The 26,125-nt window shown below is 59.0% G+C and overlaps 1 protein-coding gene across 1 annotated transcript in view; it reads right to left on the minus strand.

The window, feature by feature from the left end:
• KCP (kielin cysteine rich BMP regulator) overlaps positions 1–25,457 on the minus strand; it is a 33,096-nt gene extending 7,639 nt beyond the window's left edge. Inside the window, 40 exon segments of the mRNA XM_061198704.1 lie at positions 1,792–1,956; positions 2,757–2,858; positions 2,953–3,064; positions 3,146–3,318; positions 3,574–3,716; positions 3,811–3,913; positions 4,234–4,322; positions 4,830–4,929; positions 5,133–5,212; positions 6,147–6,267; positions 6,873–6,955; positions 7,182–7,355; positions 8,369–8,462; positions 8,545–8,627; positions 8,737–8,827; positions 9,084–9,169; positions 9,901–10,077; positions 10,709–10,879; positions 11,144–11,332; positions 11,446–11,539; positions 11,634–11,716; positions 11,849–12,022; positions 12,702–12,795; positions 12,873–12,979; positions 13,069–13,221; positions 13,463–13,544; positions 13,619–13,704; positions 14,055–14,148; positions 14,225–14,304; positions 14,436–14,529; positions 16,681–16,769; positions 17,633–17,726; positions 17,932–18,014; positions 18,156–18,252; positions 18,468–18,535; positions 20,910–20,994; positions 21,602–21,678; positions 21,767–21,956; positions 22,864–23,030; positions 25,373–25,457. Of these exon segments, the coding sequence (XP_061054687.1) occupies positions 1,792–1,956; positions 2,757–2,858; positions 2,953–3,064; positions 3,146–3,318; positions 3,574–3,716; positions 3,811–3,913; positions 4,234–4,322; positions 4,830–4,929; positions 5,133–5,212; positions 6,147–6,267; positions 6,873–6,955; positions 7,182–7,355; positions 8,369–8,462; positions 8,545–8,627; positions 8,737–8,827; positions 9,084–9,169; positions 9,901–10,077; positions 10,709–10,879; positions 11,144–11,332; positions 11,446–11,539; positions 11,634–11,716; positions 11,849–12,022; positions 12,702–12,795; positions 12,873–12,979; positions 13,069–13,221; positions 13,463–13,544; positions 13,619–13,704; positions 14,055–14,148; positions 14,225–14,304; positions 14,436–14,529; positions 16,681–16,769; positions 17,633–17,726; positions 17,932–18,014; positions 18,156–18,252; positions 18,468–18,535; positions 20,910–20,994; positions 21,602–21,678; positions 21,767–21,956; positions 22,864–23,030; positions 25,373–25,451 (4,506 nt within the window). The 5' untranslated portion in view covers positions 25,452–25,457.
• Between the last annotated feature and the right edge of the window lie 668 nt (positions 25,458–26,125).

Here is a 26,125-nt window from a genome sequence, read left to right on the forward strand (position 1 = left end):
TTGTCTGTATGTCATCACAGACACATTGTCTCTCTTGTTCCCCACCCAGGCACGGGGTCCCTGTGTCACCAGCTCTTAGGGTGGCCCAGGAGGTGCCTGAGCACTCAATATCCCCAAGGAAAGGGGGATGCCATGTGGGCACTGAGCCCCTTCCCAGTGCTCCTCAGCCCCTGCAGGATTCCACATGGATCCACAGAGGGCCCCAAAGAGGGCCACACACGGGGGCCACAGGCCGTGCCTGCTACATGTAAACACAGGGCTGGAACCAGGACACCTGGGTCCTCCTGCCCATCGCAGGGTTTCCCAGGCAGCACCAGGGTGTGGCAGGTAGGGGCAGCCCAAAGATGCAGGCGCAGAGAGTGGGCAAGGTCCACCCCACAGCTGCTAGCACCCTGACTCTGGGGACACTGACCTCTGGACCCCATGTTCCAAAGAGCCCACACCACCATCGCAGCACCCAGAGGCAGCACACATACACACAGAGAAACCTTAGGGCAGTCCCCGAGTTTACTGCTTCTGACTCCACACGGCTGGGGTCTTTGCAGGGCCCAGACCCGGGCTTCCGATGCCCGGGCAGTGTGGGAGCTTCTCTCCGAGGGGAGACTTCTACCCTGATGAATCCTGGTCGGTGTCGTCCTGGCTCAGGGTGGCCCCTGGGGCTCCCGGCTGGGGTTGGGCAGAGTGCTGGGTGGCTGGTCCCCAGTGAGTAGGACGGGGGGGCAGGCCTCGGGTGAGATACAGTGGGCCTCGTGCTCCACCAGGCCTGCGGGGCACCGGCAGCCGGGAACACAGGGCCTTACGCAGTGGGCCGCCAGCTCCCCCAGGGGGACATGCTGGTTGAAGCAGGTGCGGGGACAGGGTGGGCCACACTCATCAAACACGAAGCCACGGTCCAGGAGGCAGCCCACCACTGCAGGTGGAGTGGAAGGTAGAGTCACTTCCCAGTCACCAGGCCCACCCCCTGTGACCCTCCCTGTACCTACGCTGTCCAGACCTGAGCCCTCCGTGTCACCCCTCCCCCAACTCGCACTGGGCATTGCCCCCTCACCGCAGAGCGTGGGGCCCCGCCATGCAGGAGTCACCCCTGCTTGGCGACAGTGGCTGGCATAGGCTTCCAGGGCGTCACAGAGGCAGGTGTCAGCCAAGGAGCCAGGACCACAAGCACAGAGGTCATACACGCAGGCGGCAAAGAAGGGCTCCGGTGGCACCACAGCATGGCAGCGACTGAACGGGGAGGACTTCAGCACCCCGCACTGGGCGTTGGCCTCACGCCTGGCACGGTACCCTGCTGCCCGGCATGGATCCACCTCACGGCCCTTGGAACAGGGCCGACCAGGTCCTGGCCCCTCTGGGACCTAGGTGGGGAAAGCGGCTCTATATGGCAGCGTCCACTGGCAGCCGACCTTTGTGTGCTATGTTCTTCAAAGCACTTTCCACCAAATATTTTGTCTTAGCCTCATAAACCTCCCTATAAGAACAGCAAAGGAAGTACTTTTCCTTTGTCCCCATTTTACAGATGGACAAACCAAGGCCCAGAGCAGGTAAGTGACTTGTCCAAGGTGACACAGTCCATGAGCGGCAAAGCAGGGCTTGGGGATTCAGATGATGAGACCGCTTTCAACAGGCCATCCTGCCTCTCCCAGCACCATAGCAGGCAAGAAGGCCCCAAACCTCCTTGAAAGCCCCAAAGTCGACCTTGTGTGCAAACTTCCCTTTCCATACCAGAGCGCTGCTCTGAGATTCATGCTCAACTGTGCCTCCCCCCTGCCCCCCAGCTCCTGTGCCACTTACCTGCCAGCTATTCCCAAACGCAGCCTCAGTGGACAGGAGCAGCCCCTCAGGGCCCTGCAGATCATCCTGGGCAAAGCCATTGAAGTTGCCACAGAGCCCACAAATCTGGTCCCGGTAGGAGCCAGGCACTCTCACCTCCACCTGGGACTGCCCATCCCACAGCACCTGTGCAGAGAGGCTGGGACTGGAGAGTGGGGAAAGGCAGGGGGCCCAGGAAGCCCAGTGCCCATCCTGGCGGCGTCAGCACGCCCCCTGCTGTAGGGGAGGAGAATGGACGGGTGGAGGTGCCTCCTGGAAGGGAGGCTGCCCTGGCCAAGGCCAAGTAGGCACCTGCCCTGTCAGCCCTGGGCAAACACAGAAGACATGAAGAGCCACCCACAGCTCCCTCAAAAGGGCACCTTCTCCCCTCATCCTCCATGAACTCGGCGCCCCCAGGAAATGCAACCCACTTCCAGAGAGTCACTCTCTCATGGGCATTCAGGCCTTACCGAGGACAAAGCATAATTAGAGTCTGTATCATAAGAGTAGACAAGCCTCATTTTATGAATTTACAAATGTGCTTGTTGCTGGAGGCCAGGGAGTGAACTACTCTTTGACATGGGAATTGGAAGAAATCTCTGAAACCACCCAGGAGACGGCAGTTGACATTGCCCACCCTCCCAACCCTTCCCCCAATTGACTGATGGGAAAGCTGAGGCCCAGAGAGGATTGGCTTAAGGTAATGGCCTAAGAGCCCCAGTGTGTGGGTGGGTGAGTCAAGATGGCAAACCAGGCTCAGAGCTCCTTTCATCACACGTGGAGGTCTCTAACCCTGATTCCTCTTCTCCCTTCAGAATCCAGCAGAACTCTCTCACCTCTGTGGCCTCATTTGGCCTGGGAGGTAGCTGGTATCCCCACTCCCTCTACAGGTACAGACACCTGAACAGGCCCGAGGCTCCCCTGCACCCCACTCGCCCCGGCCGCACCTGGAGCCCCGGCTGGGCGTGTAGCATCACCGTGCGTCCCCGCAGCTCCACATACAGCAGAGGCTCCTGCAAGAAGGGCAAGGCGACGGGGCGCCCGTCCACCTGGAGGAGAAGGGAGGCGGGAGGAGGAGCGACGTCGGGACAGCGGAGAGGAAAGCGCGGGACCGACCTTCCCCGGGTCCTTGGCTCTACTCACCGTGACCGCCCCGCCCTGCAGCAGCCGCACGGCCACGTCTCCCAGCAGCACGGCCACCTCGTGAGTCCAGGACACGCCGCTCCGGCCCCGGTCATCGTTGGTCACGTGCACGCTGCGGCGTGGGAGGCCCAGATGCAGTGGTCAGCAGGGACGGGTGTAAGGGGGCAGGGAGAAGGCAGAGGGAGTTGCGCACCTAAAGTCCCCTCCACGGCAGTCCTTGGCCAGCACGTAGCTGCAGCTGCCCTGGAAGTGCAGCAGGCGGCCGTCGAAGGTGCGGTAATGAGGGTCTCCGAAGGCCATGCAGGAAGCGGGCCGGGTCAGGCAGCGGGGGCAGCAGCTGCCGGGACTCAGGGCGAGGGCCTCGTCCTGGCCTCCGCCCCAGACACGGTCAGACACGCTGCGCTCCCTGCCATGCCCCACGCAGAGCCTCCCGGGAGACGGAGGATCGCCCGGGACGCTCCAGGGCTCCTGGGCTTACTGCTGGCGGGGTCAGAGCGCCACCTCGTGGCTGCTTCGGGAACTGCATGACCCGGGCAAGCCCAGCCTCCTCCTTCCCCGGTGCACCCAGGGGGACGGTGCCAAGTGGCCACCCATCCCACCGCCTCAGACAGCAGCACTCACGGGCCCGCAGGAGAGCGGCGGGCAGCGCTGGCTCTGGCAGCTCACGGCGCCGGCTACGCAGGAGCAGCTGGTGCAGGCGTCCACGGCCCAGCGCTCCCCGGAGGCCACCTGCCGGCCCTGGTGCGCGCACGACTGGGCGGGGGCTGAGGGGACAGTAAGGGGCGAGGGTCCGCTGCCCATCCCTCACACTGGGTCTCGCTCCCGCCTCCCCGACCCCCCCATCTCCCTGGCCCGCACCTTGGCATCTCTCACAGCACCTGCCAGCCTCCCGCACCTTCGCCCAGCCGTGGGGGCAGGAGAGGGCCTGGCACTCTTCCAGGCGGCACTCCACGCGGCCCCGCTGAGGACAGATGCCATTGCTCTAGGGACTTCCGGCAGGGTCTGGAGTCCCTGGCCTCACACTCTTGGAGACCTTCTGGATCAGGGACTGGGGCGGGAGCCCCCTCTCTCTCTGCCCCTGCCCCACAAGAACAGCCACTTCATGTTCAAGTAGGGGATGAAATGCACCTTCAGCTACTTGCCCTCACACAGGGATGCCCAGAGGGGGCGCCTTTTTCTGATTACCTCGAAGACCCCATATTCTCTGGTCCAGTGACCGGAGGCTCCTCCCTTTATCCATCTCTCAGGTCCTCCACCCTCACCCTCCCACCCCCAGCTCACACGGCAGGTGCAAGTGACACAGGCGTCGCTGGGATCCCGCCAGCTCTCTCCATCTGCCACTCTCCGGCCCTCAGCTTCCACCACACATTCTGAGGAGGAAGAAATGGGGATGGGAGAGCACTGTCATTCCGCCTGCATGAGCTCACCCTGAAGGCCAGGGCAGGGTGGTGCCCACCCCATCCAATTAGCACCCTGATGGTGTTGATTTCTTCAACCAGCACCATGGGGCCTACTAGATGGCAGACCCGGCACCAGTGCTCGGGATGTCCAGAGTGTCCCGGAAGCCGCAAGAGCCAGAAGCTGGAACTTTCCTCTGGGCCGACTGCCAGCTCAGCCGTGCGATGCCCTGCTAGTGGGCCTCGGGTCCTTGAGCCAAGCCTCAGGCCAGGCCTTGAGAATCCAGGCTTCATTCCCTGCCTCCCTCTACCTCATGGGTCCCTCCTCCACCCCAACGAACAGCCCTCCCTTTCTACAAAAGAACAAAGCCTGCATTCTGAGTGCACACCCCAGGTTGCCCACTTGGCCCATGGATGCCACCCCTCCTGTCTCCTTCCTGGCTCCGGCTCTGAGGATGCAGAACAAAATTGGGCATGAACCCTGGCACACGGGGCAGCAGCTCCCAGGGGGGGTATGGCGCTCCAACAGGGGACAGCTGGGCTCAGGACAGGCCCGGTGAATGCAGAGCCAAGTCAGGTCCTGTGGAAGGGCACAGGAACACTACAGGTAGAGAACAGGAGGGAGGGAGCAGGGCCTAGGCAGAATGTGACATTCAGGACAAGTGGGCAAATGTCAGGGGTGAGTAGGAAGCCCAGAGCTGCTGCAGGAGAGGAGTCACAGCCACAGCCCACAGAGGAGGAGGAAGAGGGGGCTTGAGGAGTCCCCAAGGCAGGAGGGCTCACCTGGCACTGGCAGGTGTAGCAGGGGTCTGGTGGGGCCAGCTTAGACCCCCGCAGGTGCTCCGTGCAGGGACTCAGCGGCTCTGTGAAGACAAGAACGCAGTATGGGAGATGCTGCCGGGATGGGGGTGGGGGACAAAGCCTAACTGACCCCTTATCCCCTTACTGCATCCCCGGGCTTTTTGGGGCCAGGGCATACTTATGGCCCTAACACCTTGATTCCAGGAATGACAGATCCCTTTTCCTTTTGTTCCAGCAAAGAAAAGTTTGGACTTTTCAAAAGGAACTTTGCTAGGCTGCTAGCATGGAGGGCCTGAAAACGGACAAAGCGTGGCTTCCTCAGCCTGAGGTAACTAAGGACCACTGGGCTGCCCGCCCTTCTCCCCCTCCCACTTATCATCTGAAAGGAAGCACAATGAGCCAGGTACCCCAGGTTCCAATCCTGGCTCCAGCACTCAGTGCCTGTGCCATTTTGGGCAAATTAATCAACTTCTCTGAACCTCAACTTCTTCATCTGTTAAAAAAAGGAGTAATAACACCTCCTCACTGGGTAACTGAGAATTTAATGTGATGCTGTTTATTAAAAGCACCAAGTACAGTGCGTGGCATGCAGTAGGTGCTTAGTAAATATCGTGCCTTTCCTCTTTCCCTGCAGCAGCACATCCGAGCGAGTGTTGACAAGAACACTTCTCCCCACCTCTGTAGCTGGGCGACTCACTGCCCCTCTGGTCCTAATATCCCTGCCCTCAAGGAGCCAGCAGCCAGCACAACTGCAACCCTGCAGCATCACCTGCTGGACAAGATGCACCAGGCTTCAGAGTCAAGGGGTCCTGCTAGCTTCCCGTTTCCCCTTAGGGTATTACAGGTCTCACCCTCCAGGGTACAGGTTTCCAGAACAACCCACTGGACTCAGGAAAGGGCTAGGGCTGGGATTGTGGAGGAGAGCTGGCTGGCCCTTCCAGTGTCACTCGGGGGGTGGCAGCCCTGCCCTCTTTACCCCCCAGTCCGGGGACTCACGGGCACAGGTGGGGCAGCAGTGCTGGGGCCCAGGGGGCAGGAGCTGGCTGGCGGGACAGCCCACCAGGCTGGGACACTGCCACCGGTAACAGCGAAGGCTGAGAGTTCCCTCAGGCTGCAGCTGAACGAGCGAGCGAGTAGGGGGTGGGTCCCAGGCCATGGAAGCCGAGAGCCACCCTCTCTCCTCTGGACTCCAGGCTCCTCCATCTGCCTTGGGCAGGTCAGACTACAGTGTGCAGAGACTCAGCATCTCCTCAGACTTGCTCCTCACCCCATGCCCCAACCCCCAGAGATGACAGTGCCCGCTCCCTGTAGCCACTTGGGCCTGAACCTTCATGTGGCTTTTGACCCTTCTGCACTCCCATGCCATCCCCCTCCCATGCCATCCCCCTCCCCAATCCCACTGCCTAATCTCCTGATCTATGATGTCATTTGCCTGCTCAAAACCCTTTCACTGGCTCACCTTTACCTTTCAAATAGAATTTCCCCAATATGGCCCCCAACAAATTCCCAGGCATCTCCTCGCAACCTTCTATCCACACCACCCTACTCTCCAGCCAGGAGGGCCTGCCCACTGCCTGCCCCCCCAGACTTGCTGGCCCTGCTGGCTCTTCACCCCAAGCCCCTGCCTCACTCCCTGGCCACAGGGACACAATCCTGACTCAGACCCCACAATGCCTGCTCCCCGCAGGGTCCAGGCTGCCCCTCAGCGTTGCCCTCCCCTACCTCACAGGTGCACACTTCACAGGGGTCTGCGCCAGGCTGGAAGCTCTCCCCGGGCTCATACTTCTGACCCTCATGCTCACAGTCTTGGCAGGGGTGGGGTGGGGGGTTAAGAGCAGAACAGAATCAGGGAGCTTTCAGGCTGGCAGCAATGCCAGGCCCCCCAGCCTCAGAGAGTGGGGTGTGCATAAGAATGGGGGCCACTTCTCCTGGAACGACGCATCTCTGCCGCCCAGCCCAGGGCAATGGCAGGGAGATGCTGACCGGGCACTGCCTCCCTGCCCACGCCCCCCCACCCCAGGCTCCCAGTACCAGAGCATCGAGGGCAGCAGTCACGGGGCCCCAGGTGAGGCTGGGCACAGGAGGTGACACACTGGATGCTGGCACAGGTGATGACACCCTCATGACACATGCAGGAGGAACAGGGGCTGTCGGGGGGCTCCCAGCTACTGCCTTCAGGGTGCTCCTCCCCATGAACCAGGCAGCCTGTGTCCGAGGTGGGCAGGGATGAGCTCTGAGTCTGGGTTCTGCATGTCTGCCCCTGAACCACCCCCCTCACCCTGGGTGCTCAGTAGGGTATGTGGGTGCCAGGAGGGGTTTCTGCAGGGATATAGTGGACAGGTGGCCTGGGACAGAACTCCTGCCTGTGATGGAGGGGAAAGACACTGGGTCGGGGTCAGAACACCTGGATTCTAATCCCATTCCTTGTCTGCTTGCTTGCTAGACTCAGTGCCAGGCAGCAGGCACTGTCTGTTATAGCCCAGCGCCAGCAACAGTACCTGGCCTGCAGCAAGTGTGTAATAAATGCACGTGGGATGAATAAGAGGCTCCATCAGTAACCATGTGCCCAAGGTAACTCAATCGCTACAAGTCTCAGTCTCCCCATCTGTTAAATGGGGATTTCATCTCAGGGCAAGGAGACGCTGACAGTTCCTATACCATGCTGGGCAGTGTATGGGGCAAGGGCCCACACAGGCTAAAAAAGGCCCCTACTCTAGAACCAGACAGCCTAGATGCAAATCTTGACTCTGCCATCTACTGGCTAAGTGACCACAGGTAAGTTATGTTACCTCAGTTTTCTCATCTGTAAAATGGGAAAAGTTAATAATAATACCTACTTGATGAGATCGTTGTGTGCATCAAATGAGGTATGTGTAAAGCGCTTAGCTCAGGGTCCGGCACATGGTATATGCTCAATAAATGTTAATTATCATTATTATCACTATGAATGGGGTGTGGTTAGGAATGGGGCAGCTTCGAGGAGATTCTAATAAGCACCTAGAAGGGGAGACGGTCTGGATAGGCCAGGGGCAGGGATAGGTAGGAAAAGCTGAAGGTGAATGTGGTGAGAGCTCAAGGGCTGAGGTGTGGGAGGGACAGATGGGTGGACAGGGAGGTGGGAAGGCTGGAGGAGAGCTGAGGGGAGGGAGGTGGGGCCGATGGAGGGACACGGGACCCAGGGACAGAAACAAGGGAGCAGCCCCACTGGCCAGGCATACCTCTGCAGCGAGGGCAGCAGCTCCCCGGCTTTGTGACCTGGAGTGGGCAGGGCAGAGGTGGGCACTGCAGCCGCTCACAGCTGACCTGGCCAGCCTGCAGGAGATGCACGGTCAGTGACTTGCTCCCCAGGCCAGCTGACCCCGCCCCTGCCCCCTCTGCCACCTCCCTACCACACCTGACAGCGACATCGCTCACAGCTGCCTGTGGGCCCCTCAAACTCCTCCCCGTCCTGGTGCTCCCGGCCCTGAGAGAGGCAGCCTGTGGGTGACATGTTTCCTGGGCGGGGGCTGTGCTACAAGTCCAACGTCAGGTCTGGCAGAGCGGGAGGGGGAGGAGCGGGGCGAGGGGCCGGGGCATGTGTGCTCACTGTGGCAAACAGGGCAGAAGCAAGGCCCTGGGGAGGGATGGGGGCACAGAGCTGGAGCACACGGCTTCTTCTGGCAGCGCATGGAGCCTTCCTGGGGGAGAGAGGTCACGCTGCCACTTCCCATTTCATCATACCCTCAAACCAGGCCACACGTGGCCTCATGGGGGTGTGCCCCTACTGACCTGCCAGGCCCAGACCCCCTCCCTCAGCCCAGGAGGCCTGAGCCCAATCCTGTCCTGATGGATGTCACAGGCAGCGTGTACCCTGGGAGGAGGAGACGACCTCTTTCTGGCCAGAGAGGAGGATCAAGGGATGAAGGGCTCCAAGCCCCCAAAGGGCCGCCTCACCTGGCAGGTGCAGGTGGAGCAGGTGGGGTCGAGCGGGTCGGGAAGGGTCTCTCCGGGGGCAGCGGTGACCCCATGATAGAGGCATCCTGGCAGACGGGGGAATACAAGGCAGAGCCGCAATCAGTGGATCCCTCTGCTGCCACACGCACAGACACCAACACAGACACACACACACACACACACACACACACACACACACACACACACACACACACAGCCGGGCCTGGGGTCCTCTACCAAAGCTTAGCTAAGAGTCAGAAAGAGAGGTGAGTGGCTGGGAAGGTGAGGGGCGGGAGGAAAGACGTCAGCCAGACCACGGTGGTGAGACTTGCATGCATGAAGCGCGGGGGAGGACTGAGGGTGGGACCACAGACCACGGGCCCTTGTGGGAGGAAGATGAGAGGGATGGGCACACTGGAAATGAAGGTGAGAGGTGGGCTGGGCTTGGGAGGGTGGCTTCTTTAGAAGCCACGGGGGAAGGAAGTTGCCCAAATGTGGTTGGGTGACTCAAGGGCAGTGGAGCCACTGAATGGCTTTGAGTCTGGTGACGTGATATTTTAGGAAGGCAGGGAGACAGCTGAATAGCAGGAAGGTCTGGCAGCACAGGGGTGGTTATGTGGTGCCCCTCACAGTCAGCGTGAGGTGACAGCAGGGACAGAGAGGAGGGCGCGAGTATGGGGTGAGGAACCCCGGAAAACCCAGGCTGTGGGCTTGCTGCGTGGCTGTCTCGGGGGAGGGGTGACAGTGACCAGACCAGGGGACTCGGAGCCGAAGGGAGGCCGGGGAGTCGAGAGGGGCAGTGGGAGGGCAGGTCTACCCTGGCAGGTCGGGCAGCAGTGCCCAGACGGGGTGAGCGGGTGGCTGCAGCCCAGAGGCTCACAGGGCCGGCGGCTGCAGGTCACGAAGCCTCCGAGACAGGTACACAGATTGCAGGGCTCCCGGGGATCCGGAAACTCCTGGCTGCTCAGGTAGGACTCCCGTAGGTACTCACAGCCTTGGAGAGAGGACAGGGAGGGCGGGGGGAGGGGCAGAAATCAGGGAGAGGAGACCAGTCATCCAGCTCTGAGCTTGGGCCTGGCCTGAGCCCAAGGCCTCAGAGACCTGGTGGGGAGGGAAGGGCTCAGTGTTGGCCGGTGGGTAAAGCGGTCTGGGGGGTGGCAGTTGGATTGGCCAAAGGGCAAACTTTCTCCCCTTCAGCCTGTAAGGAAGCTCCCTGTCAAGGGCCTTCCCTGTGGTCCAGTGGTTAAGAATCCATCTTGCAATGCAGGGGACGCCAGTTGGATCCCTGGTCGGGGAACTAAGATCCCACATGCCGCGGGGCAACTAAGCCCTCGCGCCTGCAACTACTGAGCCGGTGCGCCACAATGCACCGCAACGAAAGATCCCATGTGCTGCAACTAAGACCCAACGCAGCCAATAAATAAATAAATAAATAAATAAATAAATATTACAAAAAAGAAAAAAGATAAAAGCTCCCTGTCCAATCTATAGGGAAAACCCACACAGAATTTGGTCCAGGGCTTTTGTCTTACGGTAATAAATATTTTTGACCCACTCTAGGGCAGTAAAGATGACTTTGACCCCGCCCTCCTGTCCCCCCACCCGTACAGTTCCCGTCCCCTCACCATCACAGGTAGGGCAGCAGTCACCCCTGGCAGGGAAGGGGCACTGTGCCGGGGCACAGGCCCTGGGCTCGCAGCTGACGCTGCCCTCCCAGCAGAGGCAGACGTGGCACCGGGCAGTGGGCGAAGGGAAGCGCTCGCCGCTGGCGAACTCCTTCCCCTGGTACAGGCAGCCTGGGGGGCAGGCGAGGGGCTGGGGGGCCATGGAGGCGGCGCACCAGGCGCACTACCTCCCGGGCCCTGCGGGCTGGGTGCGCACCGTTCCCCCACTTTCTTAGTGAGAACCCCGCCCCCGGAGGGGCGGGCCAGGAGGAAGGGGGAGAAGGGGTGGCGCCCCGCCTGGAGATAAAGAGGGACGCAGAGTAAGAGAGGGATCGAGAAGGTGAGGCTCCGGGGTGGAGTTGGAAGGAGTGCGGGCGGGTGCAGCCGGGGCGTTACCGTCACAGGAGGGGCAGCAGGACCCCTGGCGCGGGTGGGCGCAGGGCGCCGGTGGGCAGGGCAGCCGCTGGCAGGACACGGAGCCGTTGAGGCAGAGGCAGCGGCGGCAGGGGTCGTCGGGCTGGGAGAAGTGCTCCTGGTGGCGGACGGGGACCCCGCCCCCGGGCCGAGGGCAGCCAGAGTGGGTGGCTGCAGCCAGAGAGCCAGCGTCAGCGAGGCGGGGGGGGGGGGGGGGGGGGGGGTGGGGGGGGAGGCTGCCGAGGGTGTCCCTCCGGAGAAGCGGCGAGGGGTGCGGCTCCTACCCGGGCACTGCGGGCAGCACTCTCCTGGCAACAGGAGCGGCTCTGGACAGGGCAAGGGCGGGCAGCGGCGGGCCGGGCACTGCACGTGGCCGCTCTGCAGATGCACGAGGCCCGGCCAAGTCAGTGGTAGAAGGTGGAGGAGACCCCGCCCCACCCACTCTTCCTTCCCATCCGGGTGGCAGACTCACCAGACAGCGACACAGGCGGCAGGGGTCGGAGGGGTGGGGGAAGTCTGCTCCATTGGGGTACTCTTTCCCACCAAAGGCACAGCCTGGGGGAGGGGGCAGCTATGGGCCTGGGAGAGGCCCTCCTTCCCCCAGGGCATGCTGCCCTCCCAGCCCTAAAGGCCTATAGATGGGGCCAAGCCATCCCGAGGGACCACCCCCCATCCCGTCCGCCTCACCATTGCAGTTGTTCTGGCAACAGGGACCAGGCAGCGGGTGGGCACAGGAGGCCCTGGGGCAGGCCCGAGGTTGGCAGTGGGCATGGCCTTCCCGGCACTGGCATTCCTGGCAGGGGTCTCGGGGGTGGGAGAAGCTCTCGCCATCCATAAACACTTGTTTCTCCAGGATGCAGTCTGGGCAGTGGGGCGGGTGGGCAGGAGTGGGGACAAAGACTGACAGTGCAAGGAGCAGGCTGACAGTCCCTCTACCCTTGAGTCCAGAGCCACTGCACAAGTGCCACTTGGAAGCTGTCCCCATGGAGGGAGAGGAGGAGGAGGAGGGGCTGTGTATGCGGACAAGGATATCTCTCTGAGCACACACTTGTGCGTGTGTGTGCGTGTGTGTGTGTTTAGTTCCTTTACCTGCAGGCAGCTGTGTGTGCCTCTGAGGGTGAAGAGCCGAAGGGCTCATGCGTGTGCATGCCTGTGTTTGTGATACGCGCCCTGCACACTCTCCGTGTGGGCGGGGATCAGGGCACACAGCATCCCAGCTCCCAGTCTCTTGCGTAGGAAACCTGAACATTTGTTGCATGAACCAGGCTTATACAGGTATACGAATAGATGTGCGTGGTGGGGGTATTGGAAGAGGAAGTGTAGGAAAGGAGGGAAGGGTGGTGTCGTAACATGAAGGGACAAACGAATGTCTACTCATCTCTCCCACCCGTACCCTGTGGGTTCCAGAGAGTCCCAAGCTGTGTCAGACTGAAAACAATTCGGAAGGCCATTGCTTTCTAAGGTATCCGTTGGGCCCATAGGGCCATGGAGTGGCAGGGTCAAGGGTTCACCAAGCCAGACAGGTACAGTAAGCACATACCTGGGCACCTGGGGCAGCACTGGCTGGGTCCACTCTGGGGCCTGGCACAGGTTGTGGGAGGGCAGTTGACCAAGGAGCATGTCACGGTCCCATCCTGGGAGCAGGTGAGAGGGCAATGGGGGTGGGCCCCAGGAGGGGCTCAGCAGGGCAGCAGCAAGCCTGGGGAGGTACCTCGCAGTGGCAGGTGTGGCAAGGGCTGTCTGCATCTGTGAAGTTCTGCCCGTTGGCGTACACTTGGCCGTGGTAGGTGCAGCTCTCACAGCTGGGGCAGCAGGCACCTGGGTAGAGCAGGGTGATCACAGCCCAGCCGATCAGGGTGGGCTGGGCAAGGCAGGGGAAGAAAGCTAGATCGGGGCGGGGCACTCACCAGAGGGCTGGGTGGGGTGCTGGCAGGGGGCTGGGGAGCAGAGCAAAGCCCTGCACACGGGCACCCCAGCTTGACAGGAACAGGTTGTGCAGGGCTGACCATCAGGCTCCCACTGGACCCCCTCAGCAAACTCCTCTCCACCAAGCACGCAGGCTACAATGAGGGGCGGGAGGGCTGTCACCATGGCAACCTGGACACCTCCACCCATCCCTGTCCTTCCCAGACCATAGGACCCTTCCCAAGACGCTGGCTTTGCCGTCCCCACAGCAGCCTCTGAACACACTCTGGAATGGCTGGTGGACTTAGGAATGCCCCCCTTACGGTGAAGGAACACTCCTCCATCTCTAGCTGCTGGAAGCAGCACCCTTTCGTGGTTGCCCCCCAACACACACACCTGGGCAGAGCTGGGGGCCAGAGTCAGACAGGGTGCAGGGGGCACCCGGGCACTCCTGCTCCTCACAGGACACCTCGCCGGCCTAGGAGGGAGGCTGGGTGAGTGGCCCTCAAGGGACAAGACAGATCCGGGGCGTGAGACAGCGGCACCGCCTACCTGGCAGGAACAGCGGACACAGCGGCCACTCTCTTGGAGTCTGAAGGTCTCCCGGCTCTGATACTGGTGTCCCTGGTACTCACAGCCTGGCTAGGATGACAGAGGGACTGGGGCACAGGGCTGGAGGCTGATGGGGAAGCCTCAGAGCACCCGAGGCATCCACCCCCCACCCTGACAAGGACAGCCACCCCTGTCCTCCAGGAGGCCCTGCCAGCCTCCCCCAGCCCCCATGTGCCCAGGGTGCCATGAGGCGAGGTGAGAACTCATCCCTCACCCGTGGTGACAGATCTCAGCTTTAGAAAGGACTTCCCCTGTACTTCAGCTCAAGGGGGCTTCCTGTTAGTCCACTGGAAGCAACCACCCCACTCCGAGACCCAGAGCCTCTCTCGGGGCAGTGCCCACCCCTCCCCCTGGTGACTCGAGCCCCCCCACTCACTGTCACAGACTGGGCAGCACTTCCCAGGGATCGTGCCTGGGTGTCTGCAGGGCGTCGGTGGGCAGGGCAGAGGCTCACAGTGGACACTCCCGTTCTGCCAAAAGGACCTGCTCAGCATGTGAGAGGCAGGCCCAGAAGCCAGGCCCTCCCTGCGGGGCAGACACACTCACGGCACAACGGCAGTGGGAGCAGGGGTCCCCAGAGCCCACGGGCTCCCCGCTGCGGTACTCTCGCCCATTTAGGAAACAGCCTGTTGGGAAGAGGGTGCCTTAGACCCTCCTCAGGGCCCCATGCCATTCAGTGTCCTGGCTTTCATGGGAGGCTCGAGCTGGGCCGTCCATCAGCTTTCCGAGCCCCTCCAGGATCCACCCGCTGACTCACCATCGCACACAGGGCAGCAGGTGCCCGGGAGGGGCCGGGCAGGGTATGGGCACAGGCTGGCACATTCTCGCTGGTGGCACCGGATGTGGCCCTCCTGGTAGGGGGCAGAGTAGGCAGAGGGATGGGCCGTCAGAGCTCATCCAAGTGACAGAAGCAGCATTCGAATCCCAGCTATCCACTTATTAGATATTGCTATGAGTAAATTGTGTCCCCCTTCAGACTCTTATGTTGCAGTCCTAACCCCCTCAGATTGTGACCTTATTTGGAAATAGAGTCGTAGCAGATGTAATCACTTAAGTTGAGATGAGGTCAGACTGGAGTGGGGTGGCTCCTTGATCCATTGACTGGCATCCTTATATGAAGGGGAAATTTGGACACAGACACACACTCACACAGGGAGAGAAGCATGTGAAGATGAAGACTGAAGCCATGGGATGCCAAGGATCGCCAGCCAACTGCCAGAGCTGGAGAGGGGCCTGGAACAGATTCTCCCTGACAGCCCTCAGAGGGAACCGACCCTGCCGACACCTCAGTCTTGGACTTCTGCCTCCAGAACCATGAGATAATCGATTTCTGTTGTTTAAGCCACTCCTTTTGTGGTACTTTGTTACAGCATCCCAAGAAACTAATATAGATGTATAACCTAGCATGCCACTTAAGTTCTCTGTGCCTCAGTTTACTCATCTAAAAAAAAAAAGAGAGACAATAATAGACCTGCCCTCATAGCCTTGTTATGGGGATAAGATAAGTGTGTGGTATGGCATCCACCTCTGGAAGCTGACAGTTAACAGATAGTAGCTGCTGCTACTCCCCATGGTCTTTCCCAGACAGACCCCATCCCTGGAGTTCACACCTATACCTGGGCTCACTACCTTAGCCCCATATGTGTCTGGGCTGCCAGTGACTCTCCTCACAGGTCGGGGTGGGGTGGTGGGTTGTCAGTGTGAACAGGGAGGGGAAGCACATGGTTGCCAAGGGGTTGGGTGCTCCACGGCCTTCACAATGGAGTCCTTAGTCCTTGGCAAGCTGTCGGGAAGCTTTGTGACTCTGGCTTCAGCCCCCATGAACCACAGCCCTCCTTGGCGTGTACCCTGCCTGGACATTAGGCCTCCGTGTGACCCCCTTCCTCCCCCAGGCTTTGCCCTGACTCTTCCCTTATGCCTGGTGTCTTAGCCCATTCAGGCCACTGTAATAAAAAATCCCATAGTCTGGGTGGCTTATAAACAACAAAAATTTAGTTCTCACAGTTTTGGAGGCTGGGGAGTCCAAAATCAAGGTGCTAGGAGTTTCAGTGTCTGGTGAGAGTCTCCTTCCTGGTTCATAGATGGCTGTCTAATTGCTTGTGTCTCCACATGGTGGAAGGGACGAGAGAGCTCTCTGGGGTCTTTTTTATACAGGCACTAATCCCATCCATGAGGGCTCCACCCTCATGACCTAATCACCTCCCAAAGGCCCCACCTCCTAATACCATCACTTTGGGGGTTAGAATTTCAACATATGAATTTGGGGCGGTACACAAACATTCAGTCTATAGCACCATTTCTCCCTGCTCAAATCCTACTCACCGGTTAAGACCTAAGTAAACACCCCCCCCATGAAGATATTCTAGATCTGTTCTGCCCAATAGAAATATAACACAAACCACATATGTCATTTTAAATTCTCTAGTTGTCAAATTTCAAAAAGTAAAAAGAAACAGATGGACCTAAATTTTAATATTATGTTCCACTCAAACCAAAATATCCAAAAAGTTATTTCAACATGTAATCAACATGAAGTGTTAATGAGATATTTTATATTCCTTTCTTTCGTACTAAGTCTTTGAAATCCAATGTATATTCTACATTTAGAGCCCATCTCAAACCGGACAACCACATTTCAAGGGCTCAGTGTCCACATGTAGTGGCTCCTGATCAGACAGCAGAGTTCTAGATGCCTCAGGCCAGTTGTGTTTCTCTCTCCCTGGACCTTGGGCTGCCTGTCATATCCCGCCCAGCCTCACTCCTGTAACCTGAAGCTCCTCGAGTTTGGTTCACAGACATCCTGCTCACCTACTGTGCTCAGAACTGGACATACTGAGGGCGCGACCCCTTCCCCACCCTCATGGTGTTCAGGGTTAGGTCTCCTCCATCTCTGTCCCCTCACAGTGCCTTTTGGGATGTGTTCAGTGGAATGAAGGAACGAATCTGGTGGGCCTGGGGTCGGGGAGGGGTGGGGGCAGCCCAGGAGCAGCACTGAGACTCACCAGGCACTGGCAGATCCGGCAGGGGTCCCCAGGTGTGGTCCACTCTTGGCCATGCTCCCAGTGAGAACCACCTTCTGTGCAGCCTTGGGCTGGGGGGCGATGGGCAGAGAGGAGGCCTGGTGGGAGCTTCAGCCAGAACCCCCTCCTTCACATGCCCTCTGAGGGCTCTCCTCTGAGCCTAAACCAGACCAGATCCTGCCTCTGCCTGGACCCCTCGCCTCAGCCTTCCAGCGCCCCAGGCAGGGTAAGGCCCAAGTTCCTTAGCCTGCCCTTCCAGGCCTTCCAGGGCCAGCATGGCCACACCCGCCTGTCTCTGGCCCCTCCCCATGTCTCAGTGCAAGCTTTGGCCATTCCTGCCTGCCTGCACCTTCCCGACTAACACACACCCACCTCACACTGAGTGTCAGTCCCAAGCTGCCCTCTTTTCCTGGAATGCCCTCCACCATGTTCCGCCCTTCACCTTGCTAACTGCTCTTTAACCTGGAGGTTCGCTGCAGACTCGCCACCTCCAGGATGCTTTCCTTTCTGTGCCCAGGCTGGGTTAGGTCTCCTTCCTCTGAGTTTCCATAGTATCTGTGCGTAATCTAATCCTGCCTTTGCAAGAGTACTGGCATGGACTTAGTGTCACCCTCTAGTGGTCTGCCTCGAGGGCCCACCCTGTGTCTTCTCTGCACAAAGCAGGTAATAGTCAACGTTTATTGACGTACATATCATTACACACATCTTACAAATGGGGAACTGAAGCACAGAGTAACTCCCTCAGAGGTACATAACCACTGACAAGGGCAGAATCTGAGCCCAGGCCTTCCAGCCCCAGAGCAGGGATGGCCAGGCATGGCTCCCCCCACTGATGGAACCCGCAGGTCAGAGGCCAGCAGAGTGGGCTTTGGGTTGAAGAAGTGGCATAACAGCCCTCCCTAGAGCTCTACCAGGGAAGGGGCAGGGCTCTCACCTTGGCAGGTTGGGCAGCAGTGCCCGGGCCTCAGGGCTGGTTCAGGGCAGGGGATGGGCGGGCACTTCAAGGGCACACAGCGAACCAGGCTCCTCTGTAATGCACCCATAGCTGTACTGCCCCTGGGTCTGGCTCCCAGAGACAGCAGGATGGGCCACAGAGTGGGGATGGAGGGAGAATCTCTCTGGCACCAGGCCTCGGAAAGTATGTGAGGGGCTGAAAGAGTGGCAGGTGTGACCCAGGGTAGGTGGGGGTGTCCCAGCAAGATCAGGGTCTGGGCAAAGGTGCGGGGGACTCACCAGGCAGGAGCATTGGAGACGAGGGTTGGAGCTGGACAGGAAGTTGGCCCCCTCCTCATAAAGCTGCCCCTCATACTCACAGCCTGGGGAGTGTTGCCAGGATGACGGACTGGTCAGCAGAGAGCAGGGTGGGTGGACATTACCCGAGGGAAGGCATGACCCCAAGTAGGTACGGAACCCTCTGGGGCCGAGGGGACGGCGGGGCAGGGTGGGGGGGAGGTCACCTGGCCGGCAGATGGGGCAGCACTCCCCAGGTGGGGTGTAGCTCTCCAGGCAGTTGAGCTCTGAGCATGAGGGCCCCTGGCACTGCACCGTCCCTGCCTGCAGGGTAGACACTGAGCCCTCCTTCCTCCTCTACTGCCCAAGCCGATTCACTCTGCTGGCCTAGCAGGCCTAGCAGGCTCCAGGCCTCAATGCCGGGGTGGCAGCAGCAGCCCTGCCAGGACCCCAGATTGGGCTTGGCGCTGCCAGGCCTGGGGTTAAGCCGGGCGGTGGGGATGTGGGTGGTGGATGGGACAAGGCTCTGATTCCCTTACCTGACAGGTACAGATGACACAGGGCTCCAGTTGCCACGTTTCCCCACTCCTGTGGCCTCCAGTACAGCCTGCAAAACCAGGGCCAGGTCCCCAAGTAAGAGACCCAGAGAACTGGGGCGAAAGCACGGCCAAGGGCGCCACATCAAAGGGGCACCATTCAGGCGATTCTCAGAGATTTGTATACTTACTGCAACTTTCCAGCAGATGGCAGTATAGTGTCTGCCTCGAATAATCACTAGATTTCCATTATTTTACAACACATGGAAGCATTGAGGAAAGTGTGCCTTTTTAAAAATTTCACCAAAGACATTATATGTGCTAGCAGTGGCCCTGAGGCACCACGTGTCCTACAAGCGATGTGTGTGTGTGTCCCTTTTCTTTGTTGGGAGATCCAACAACTCCCAAGACTTTACTCCTCATCTCTGGCCAAAACTCTCAGGCTACATTTCCAGACCTCACCAGTCCCTAAGCCTCTGTCCCACCTTTCAAACTAGCAGCTGCCATTCTTCCTGGGGTAAGGTTGCCAGAGAAAATATAGGATGCCCAGTTAAATGTGAATTTCAGATGAACAACACATAATATTTTAGTATAAGTATGTCCCAAATATTGCACAGGACATACTTGTATTTAAAAATATGTTATTTATACAAAATTCAAATTTAACAGGGCATCCTATTTTTTTTTTTTTTTTTTTGGCAGTGCCGCAGGATCTCAGTTCCCCGACCAGGGATTGAACCCGGGCCCTCAGCAGTGAAAGCATGGAGTCCTAAGCACCGGACCACCAGGGAAGCCCCAGGTATCCTATATGTTTATTTGCTAAACCCGGCAACCTTACCTTCCTGACTATGAACCAGTAACAGCCACTGCCTCCACTCCTTTCCAGCTGTCTTCAGGTCACTGGCACCACTAGTTTCCCAAGCTCAGAGTCCACTATTCCATGGGATCCAACTACATTCTTTGGAAACACCCCTCCTTCTGCAGCCCACTGCCATCCCTGGCTCCATGCCTAGGCAACTACTGTAATAGCCCCCTAACTGGTCTCTATGCATCTAGCCCATACCACATGAAAATTCCAAAAACGCCTCTTTGAACATGCCACACTCTGGCTTCTCAGCCTTCAGTGGCTCCCCATTGTCCACAGAAGAAAGTCCAAACTGTAAGGCTTACAGCAGTTTGTTCCCACTGGCCTTCCCAGTCTGATTTCCTGCAACACACCTTTCCCCACTCCGTGTGCCTAGAGGGCCTTCAAGTACACCCTTTCCTTCTGGTGAAACCCCACTTTCCCTCAAAGATCCATCCCAGATGACCTGTTGTATGGAGAGCCCTCCCTGATCACCTAGTCTGGGTGGGCTTCCCCTGCCCTCCTGCCCTCTCTTCTGGCGACTGACCACTTATGACCTTTCTCCACCTCCTCTTAATCAGTTCATTGGCTCTGAAATCTTGTATTATACTAGCTATATACATTTATCTTCTCACTAGATTAGAAGCTGCCCGAGGAAAGGAAAAAGATCAGGTAGAGCAGGGGTCCCCCTAACCCCCGGGCCACGGACAGGTAACTGTTCGTGGCCTATTAGGAACCGGGCCGCACAGCAGGAGGTGAGCAGCAATCGAGCGAGCAAAGCTTCCTCTGTATTTACAGCTGCCCCCCATGGCTCGCATTACCTCCTGAGCTCCGCCTCCTGTCAGATCAGCGGTGGTATTAGATTCTCATAGGAGTGCGAACCCTACGGTGAACTGCATGTGCGAGGGATCTAGGTTGCGTGCTGCTTATGAGAATCTAACGCCTGATGATCTGAGGTGGAGCTGAAGTGGTGATGCTAGCACTGGGGAGCGGCTGCAAATACAGGTTATCATTAGCAGAGAGGTTTGACTGCACAGAGACCATAATAAATCAATTGCTTGCAGACTCATATCAAAACCCTATTGGTGGGTGGCAAGTGACAATTAAGCTGCATCTTATGGAATAGACTGGACATAAGCAACGCACTTTTGGTGTCACTGTCTCCCATCACCCCCAGATGGGACCATCTAGTTGCAGGAAAACAAGCTCAGGGCTCCCAGTGATTCTGCATTACAGTGAGTTGTATAATTATTTCATTATATATTACGATGTAATAATAATAGAAATAAAATGTACAATAAATGTAATGTGCTTGAATCATCCTGAAACCTTCCCCCACCACCACCCCGGTCCATGGAAAAATCGTCTTCCATGAAACTGGTCCCTGGTGTCAAAAAGTTTGGGGACTGCTGATGTAGAGCCTTTGGTTCAGTCCCAGCTCAGAGGCAGCATTTGCTGACTTGGGCTTCGCTTCTGAACACCCCTAGCCACTGCCAGAGCGAGTGGGCAGACGCCCTCTGGACACGTGGCAGGTGGCAGGCCAGGCTCTGGGGCCCCAGAACGAGTGCAGGAGGTGGGGCTGGGGCTAGCAGAAGGCTGACCGGGCTCGCAGTGCGGGCAGCACGCTCCCGGCTCCGGGCAGGGTCCTCTTGGGCATGGCTTCTGGGTGCAGGTTATGGCACCTTCCTGTGGAAAGCAGGCATCAGAACCCTGGAGGATAGGGCCTCCAGAACCGAAACCTCTACCCAGGCTGGGACCCACCAGAGGTGCAAGAGGCTGAGTTGGCTCAGACTACGTGGGCTACCCTTGGCCCAAGGGCAGAAAAGAGACATCCTTCCCCCTCCCCCATCATCTCCTGCCACTCTCGACCCTTGGAAACCATCTCTTCCAGGTGCCAGCAAATTCCCCAGCGTGGAGAGATCCTAGGAAGGGAACCAAGGGCTTCCTCAGTGGAAGGGTGAGGAAAGAAATAGGTGGGTGTGGAGCCAGGTGAGGGAGCAGAGGCAGGTAGATGCCAGGGACAGATGGATGACTGGGGACACTGAGGGTCCACAGGCGAGGGGGCAGGTATAGGAAGACAAGAACCCCACTGTGTGTGTGGGGATTGAGCTCCAGAAAGCAGAACTCTTAGGAATCAGCTGAAGGCGGCCAGTGGCAAGGTTTGGGGGGATGGGCAGGGAGACCCCACTTCTAAACATTCAGCACACCAGGCTGCAGCGACAGGTAGCTGAGGTGAGGCAGACAGGTGAGGGGAACAGGTATGGGGTATCCAGGGTGGGTCACAGGAGCTCACCAGGCAGCGGCAGGTGGTACAGGCGTCTGTGGCGAAGGTCTCCCCATTGCCATAGGCCTGACCGTTGTGGCTGCAGCCTGAGGAGGAGATGGTGCTGTCGCTCAGGCGCTCAGGGCCATTTCCGGGCCCTGAGGTGGTGCCAGCGGGCAGGCGGATGGCACTCACCATGGCAATGGGGCAGCCCAGGCTGGGGGACACAGTGTGCAGCCCCGTCCTGGCAGACACAGGCTGTGCAGGTATCAGGCTCCCAGCGAGCCCCCTCGGGCCAGGCCCGACCCAGCCCCCAGCACTGGGGCGAAGCCGGGTGGCATTCACAGGACTCCAGCTGCCTCACCCTCCCCTGCAGGTCTTTGTTCTGGGGAGAGAGGTGGGGGTAAGAGGCACTGGCTCAGCTTCCCCCACCAACTCCCACAGATTTGTGGGGTGTGAAAGCCAAGGCAGGATGAGAAGGAAACGTGACAGTTCCAGAGAAAAGTGGGTCCCCCTCCAGGCAGCATCCAGCTCAAACAGTCCCAGTTCTCAGAGCCTGGGGTCTGGATAGGCTCCCAGGGGAACACGGGCCCCCAGTCCTCTCCTTTAGACAAAAGGGGACTCAGTCCCTGTGGCCCAACAGTTAAAGACCTTTATCTATCCGAAATCTTTCCTGATCATGCTCCATAATGTTTGCCGAGTACATGAAAGAATATGAAAATCTGACAAAACAAATACCCGGAGGTTCTTCCCTGGTATGAAAGAACCGATGTTAAGAACTGTTCAGGGCTTCCCTGGTGGCACAGTGGTTAAGAATCCGCCTGCCAATGCAGGGCACACGGGTTCGAGCCCTGGTCTGGGAAGATCCCACATGCCGCGGAGCAACTAAGCCCGTGCGCCACAACTACTGAGCCTGTGCTCTAGAGCCCGTGAGCCACAACTACTGAGGCCGTGTGCCACAACTACTGAAGCCCGCGCGCCTAGAGCCCGTGCTCCACAACAAGAGAAGCCACCGCAATGAGAAGCCCTCGCACCGCAACGAAGAGTAGCTCCCACTGGCCGCAACTAGAGAAAGCCCGCGCGCAGCAACGAAGACCCAACGCAGCCCAAAATAAATAAATAAATAAAATAAATTTATTAAAAAAAGAAATAGAACCGTTCAGATAAGAATCTTTCTATGTGCATTTAAAACAAAACTCTATTTCAGGGTCCCACGGGCCCCCCTTCTCTCCTTCCCTCCCACTACATGAGGCCTGCCCTGCACCACGCACACCCACTGCCTCCAGTGGTACCTGTTCTCTGAGCTCCGTGACCTCAGCCTCCAGCCTTCCCAGTCGCTCCTCCAGGGGGCGCCACCGCTCCTGGGGGGCCCCAGCAGGGGCTGAGGAGTGGGCCTGCGCCTGCAGCTGGTAGTCGTGGATGTCAGCAAGCCCCAGAGGCTCCCTGGGGACGGCCCCACCTGAAAGCACAAGAATCCAGGGAGGGCCTGTCGGTGAGGGGCTAGCAAGGCTTCCTGGGTTTGTCTTCCCAATGATGTCTATCCTGTGCCCCACCCTTGTCCACCTGCCACCCGCCATCGAGGGAAGGAGAGATGGTCTGTGAGGGGGCTGGAGTGAAAGCATGGGAGGAGGAGGAGAGAGCCCTGGGTGCACGAAAGTGACCTAGACCAGCTTTCCCAAGTAGTAAGAGCCTCAGGCAGGTATAAGCCCCAGGGACCCCGCCTCACTGGGATCCTGGGGGCAGGATCTAGATCAGGGCCTCCCTGTAGCCTGCCCTGACTCTGCAGGGGTCCCCAGCCATGAGGGCCGTGCCAGGGTCATCCAGCCTCACTCAGGCCACGGACTTGGCCAGGGGCACCCTGGGGAGCTGATACGTCATGCTGGGAGGGCCCACAAGCCAGCACAGGCTGAAGTGCAGGAGAGGGAGACAGAGGAGTGAAAGGCGGGGCTGCTTTCAGGTACCTGGGGTCTGCGGGCAAACCCCAGCCTCCTTCTGCTTGTCTTCACCTTCAGAAAGGGCACCACTTGCGTGCACAGGGAGGGGCAACTCTTCCCTCTGCCGCCACTCCCAAGCCTTGCCACTGTTTTCCAGACCTGTGGCAGAGGGGCCTGGGAACTCCACACAGGGCGGAGTGGGCTCCAGAGAGCGGGACTTGGCTGCATTTCTTGAAGGGTTTGGGGAGGGTGCTGGTAGGGCCCCCAATTAGATTTCAAGGCACCATGAGAATGAAGACAGGTTGTCCCAGGTTCTAGAGGACACTGGGTCCTAGGAGGGGCCACCTCTGAGTTCAGGCCTGGGGTTGGGGATGGCCACTTTCACCTGACTCTGATCCCTCTCCTGCCATCAGGGAAACAAAGGCGGTGGGGTCATTGTCTGACTCCAGGTGTCCTTCCCACCAACATCATCCCTCCTCCCAGCAGAGGTGGGCGGGGCAGCAGAGGGTCTGGAGCAGGAAGTGAGTGAGCAGAGGAAGAGGTGCAGGGAGAGGGAAGGGTCTTTCCACCGAGGCAGCTCATTAGTGAGGCTGGGCCTGGGGGTGGCTAAAAGGGTTTCTCGTGGACACTAGTCCCGTGAAGCGGGGGAACAATATTGCTCACTCCCCCGCCCGCCACTGCCTCCACCAAAGGGGGTTGAAGATTCTCGTCCAAGACCTAAATTGTCTTCTTTCGTCCAAACCTGTTTTGTCCTGAGTTCCTCGGCTTGGTTAATGCCATCCCCACCTACCCAGAAATCTGGGGCTCAGCTTCTCTCTTTTGTACCCCTCCCAAAGTCCATCAGTCTCTGGTCTCAGCCAGTCATCCCCCAACCCATCCCCCCCAGCCCCTCTCCTCTACCCTCTGTCGCCACTCAGGAGGCTGAAGACTCCCTGCCTCCACGTGCTCCTCTTCTCCTTTCACAACCTTTCTAAATCACACATCTGAAGGTTCCCAGCAGCAAGTCCAAATGTGAGCTTTCCCAAGTGCCATTCATCTTTTCAGCCCACCCTGCTACCCGCCCGCCCCCCGCCCACACCCCTACCTTGGGCAGGGTGTCGTCACTTGGAATGGCTCTCTGTCTTGGTAAGGCCCCTGTACCTCGCTTCCTTCCCAGCCCCATGAAGGGCGGCCAAGTATGGGGTCCCAGTATCTTAAACCCTCCACCCCAGCTCGACACCCCACCCCACCCCCATGATTCCTCCTTTCAGGCCACTCCCTCCAGGCCTGCTTAATCAGGCACAAGAAAGGGGTTGGGGAGAAGCTGAGGGTCCTCTGGGACCCTCAGGGAAGATCGGGCCGGTCCTTTGCCTGGAGAGACCTGCAGAAAGAGCTCCTGATTGTTGCACAAAGCCTGATTGCTCCCCGTGGACCTGTCCTCGGCTCCCCTCCCTTCCTCCCCTGCACAGTCCCGACCCTGACCTCCCTGTTCCTGCCTGTCCTTCTGGATGAAAGCCAGACACAGAGACTCAAAGTCAGCTCCCATGGCGGGCCTTCTTTTTTTTCCCCTTTCTCAAGACAAATAATTAACTTCAGACTCCCAGATTCCAGGGCAGACTCTCCCCCACCGCTGCCTGCAGGAATTCCTCCCGAGGCCAGAGCAGGAAGCCCCGTCCTGCTCCGGGACCCCATGCCACAGTCTCCGTGCTGCCCCGACCATGCTGGCTCCTCCACCGACGGGGAGGACTCAGGCTGGCCTGGGAGGCGCACGCACCCCGAGGCAGGGCCCAGGGAGGCGGCCCCCGGCCCCAGCCGTTCCCTCAGACTGGGCTGAGCAAGAGGTGAGGTCCTGCCTGTCTGCCCCCAAGCCCTCGGCGCCCCGACCCACCTCTGCCGGTCCCCGGGGCCAGTGCCAGGCCCGTGAGCTGCAGGACGAGGGGCAGCAGAGCGGCCGCGGCCCTAGCCATGCTCGCCCCGCCTTGCTGACTGCGGTCGCGGCTCAGCAGGCGCTGGGAGAGGCGGGGTGTGGAAACGCCAGGCCGCCTCCCACCCAGCCTTTGTTCAGGGAGGGCTTCTGGTGTCTGTCAGCCCGCCCCCTGGCGCCTGCCTTCCTGACGGGCACCTCGACCCGACCCCGGGGCCCGGCCCCATCCTGACCCCAGACCTGGCTCAGAGGTGCAGGGGAGCCCCTGGGAGAGCAGGAAGCTGGGAGGGGATGGGGGCGACTTCTCCTGCATGTGATCCAGGAGCAGGCTCTAAAACCCCACAGACTCATCACTCTTGGGCTCTGGGACAGCTGGTCTCCCAGCCCCTTGGGTAACTTCGTCACCCTGTGGTTCCCTTCCTCACCTGTGTACAGGAGAAGCAAACTGAGCTGGGTTCAAATCCCTGCTCGGCCAATTCCACTTGCCCTTAGGCCTCTAACTTCTAGTTGCCTCAGTTTCCCTGTTTGTAAACTGGGGATCATAATATCTACTTTATAAACTTACAGTGAGGATTAAGAGAGACTAGATAGATAAAGAATTTAGGGTTGGGTAGTGGTCGGCACAGACTAAGTGCTCAGTAAATAAATAAAAACAAGAGGTGCTGCTCCAGGTCTCCAAAGTCAAGGGCTCTCGGTCTCCTCTCTCCACCTCTACAT

Source organism: Eubalaena glacialis, chromosome 8, assembly GCF_028564815.1.
Source record: "Eubalaena glacialis isolate mEubGla1 chromosome 8, mEubGla1.1.hap2.+ XY, whole genome shotgun sequence".
Classification (NCBI taxonomy): Eukaryota; Metazoa; Chordata; class Mammalia; order Artiodactyla; family Balaenidae; genus Eubalaena; species Eubalaena glacialis.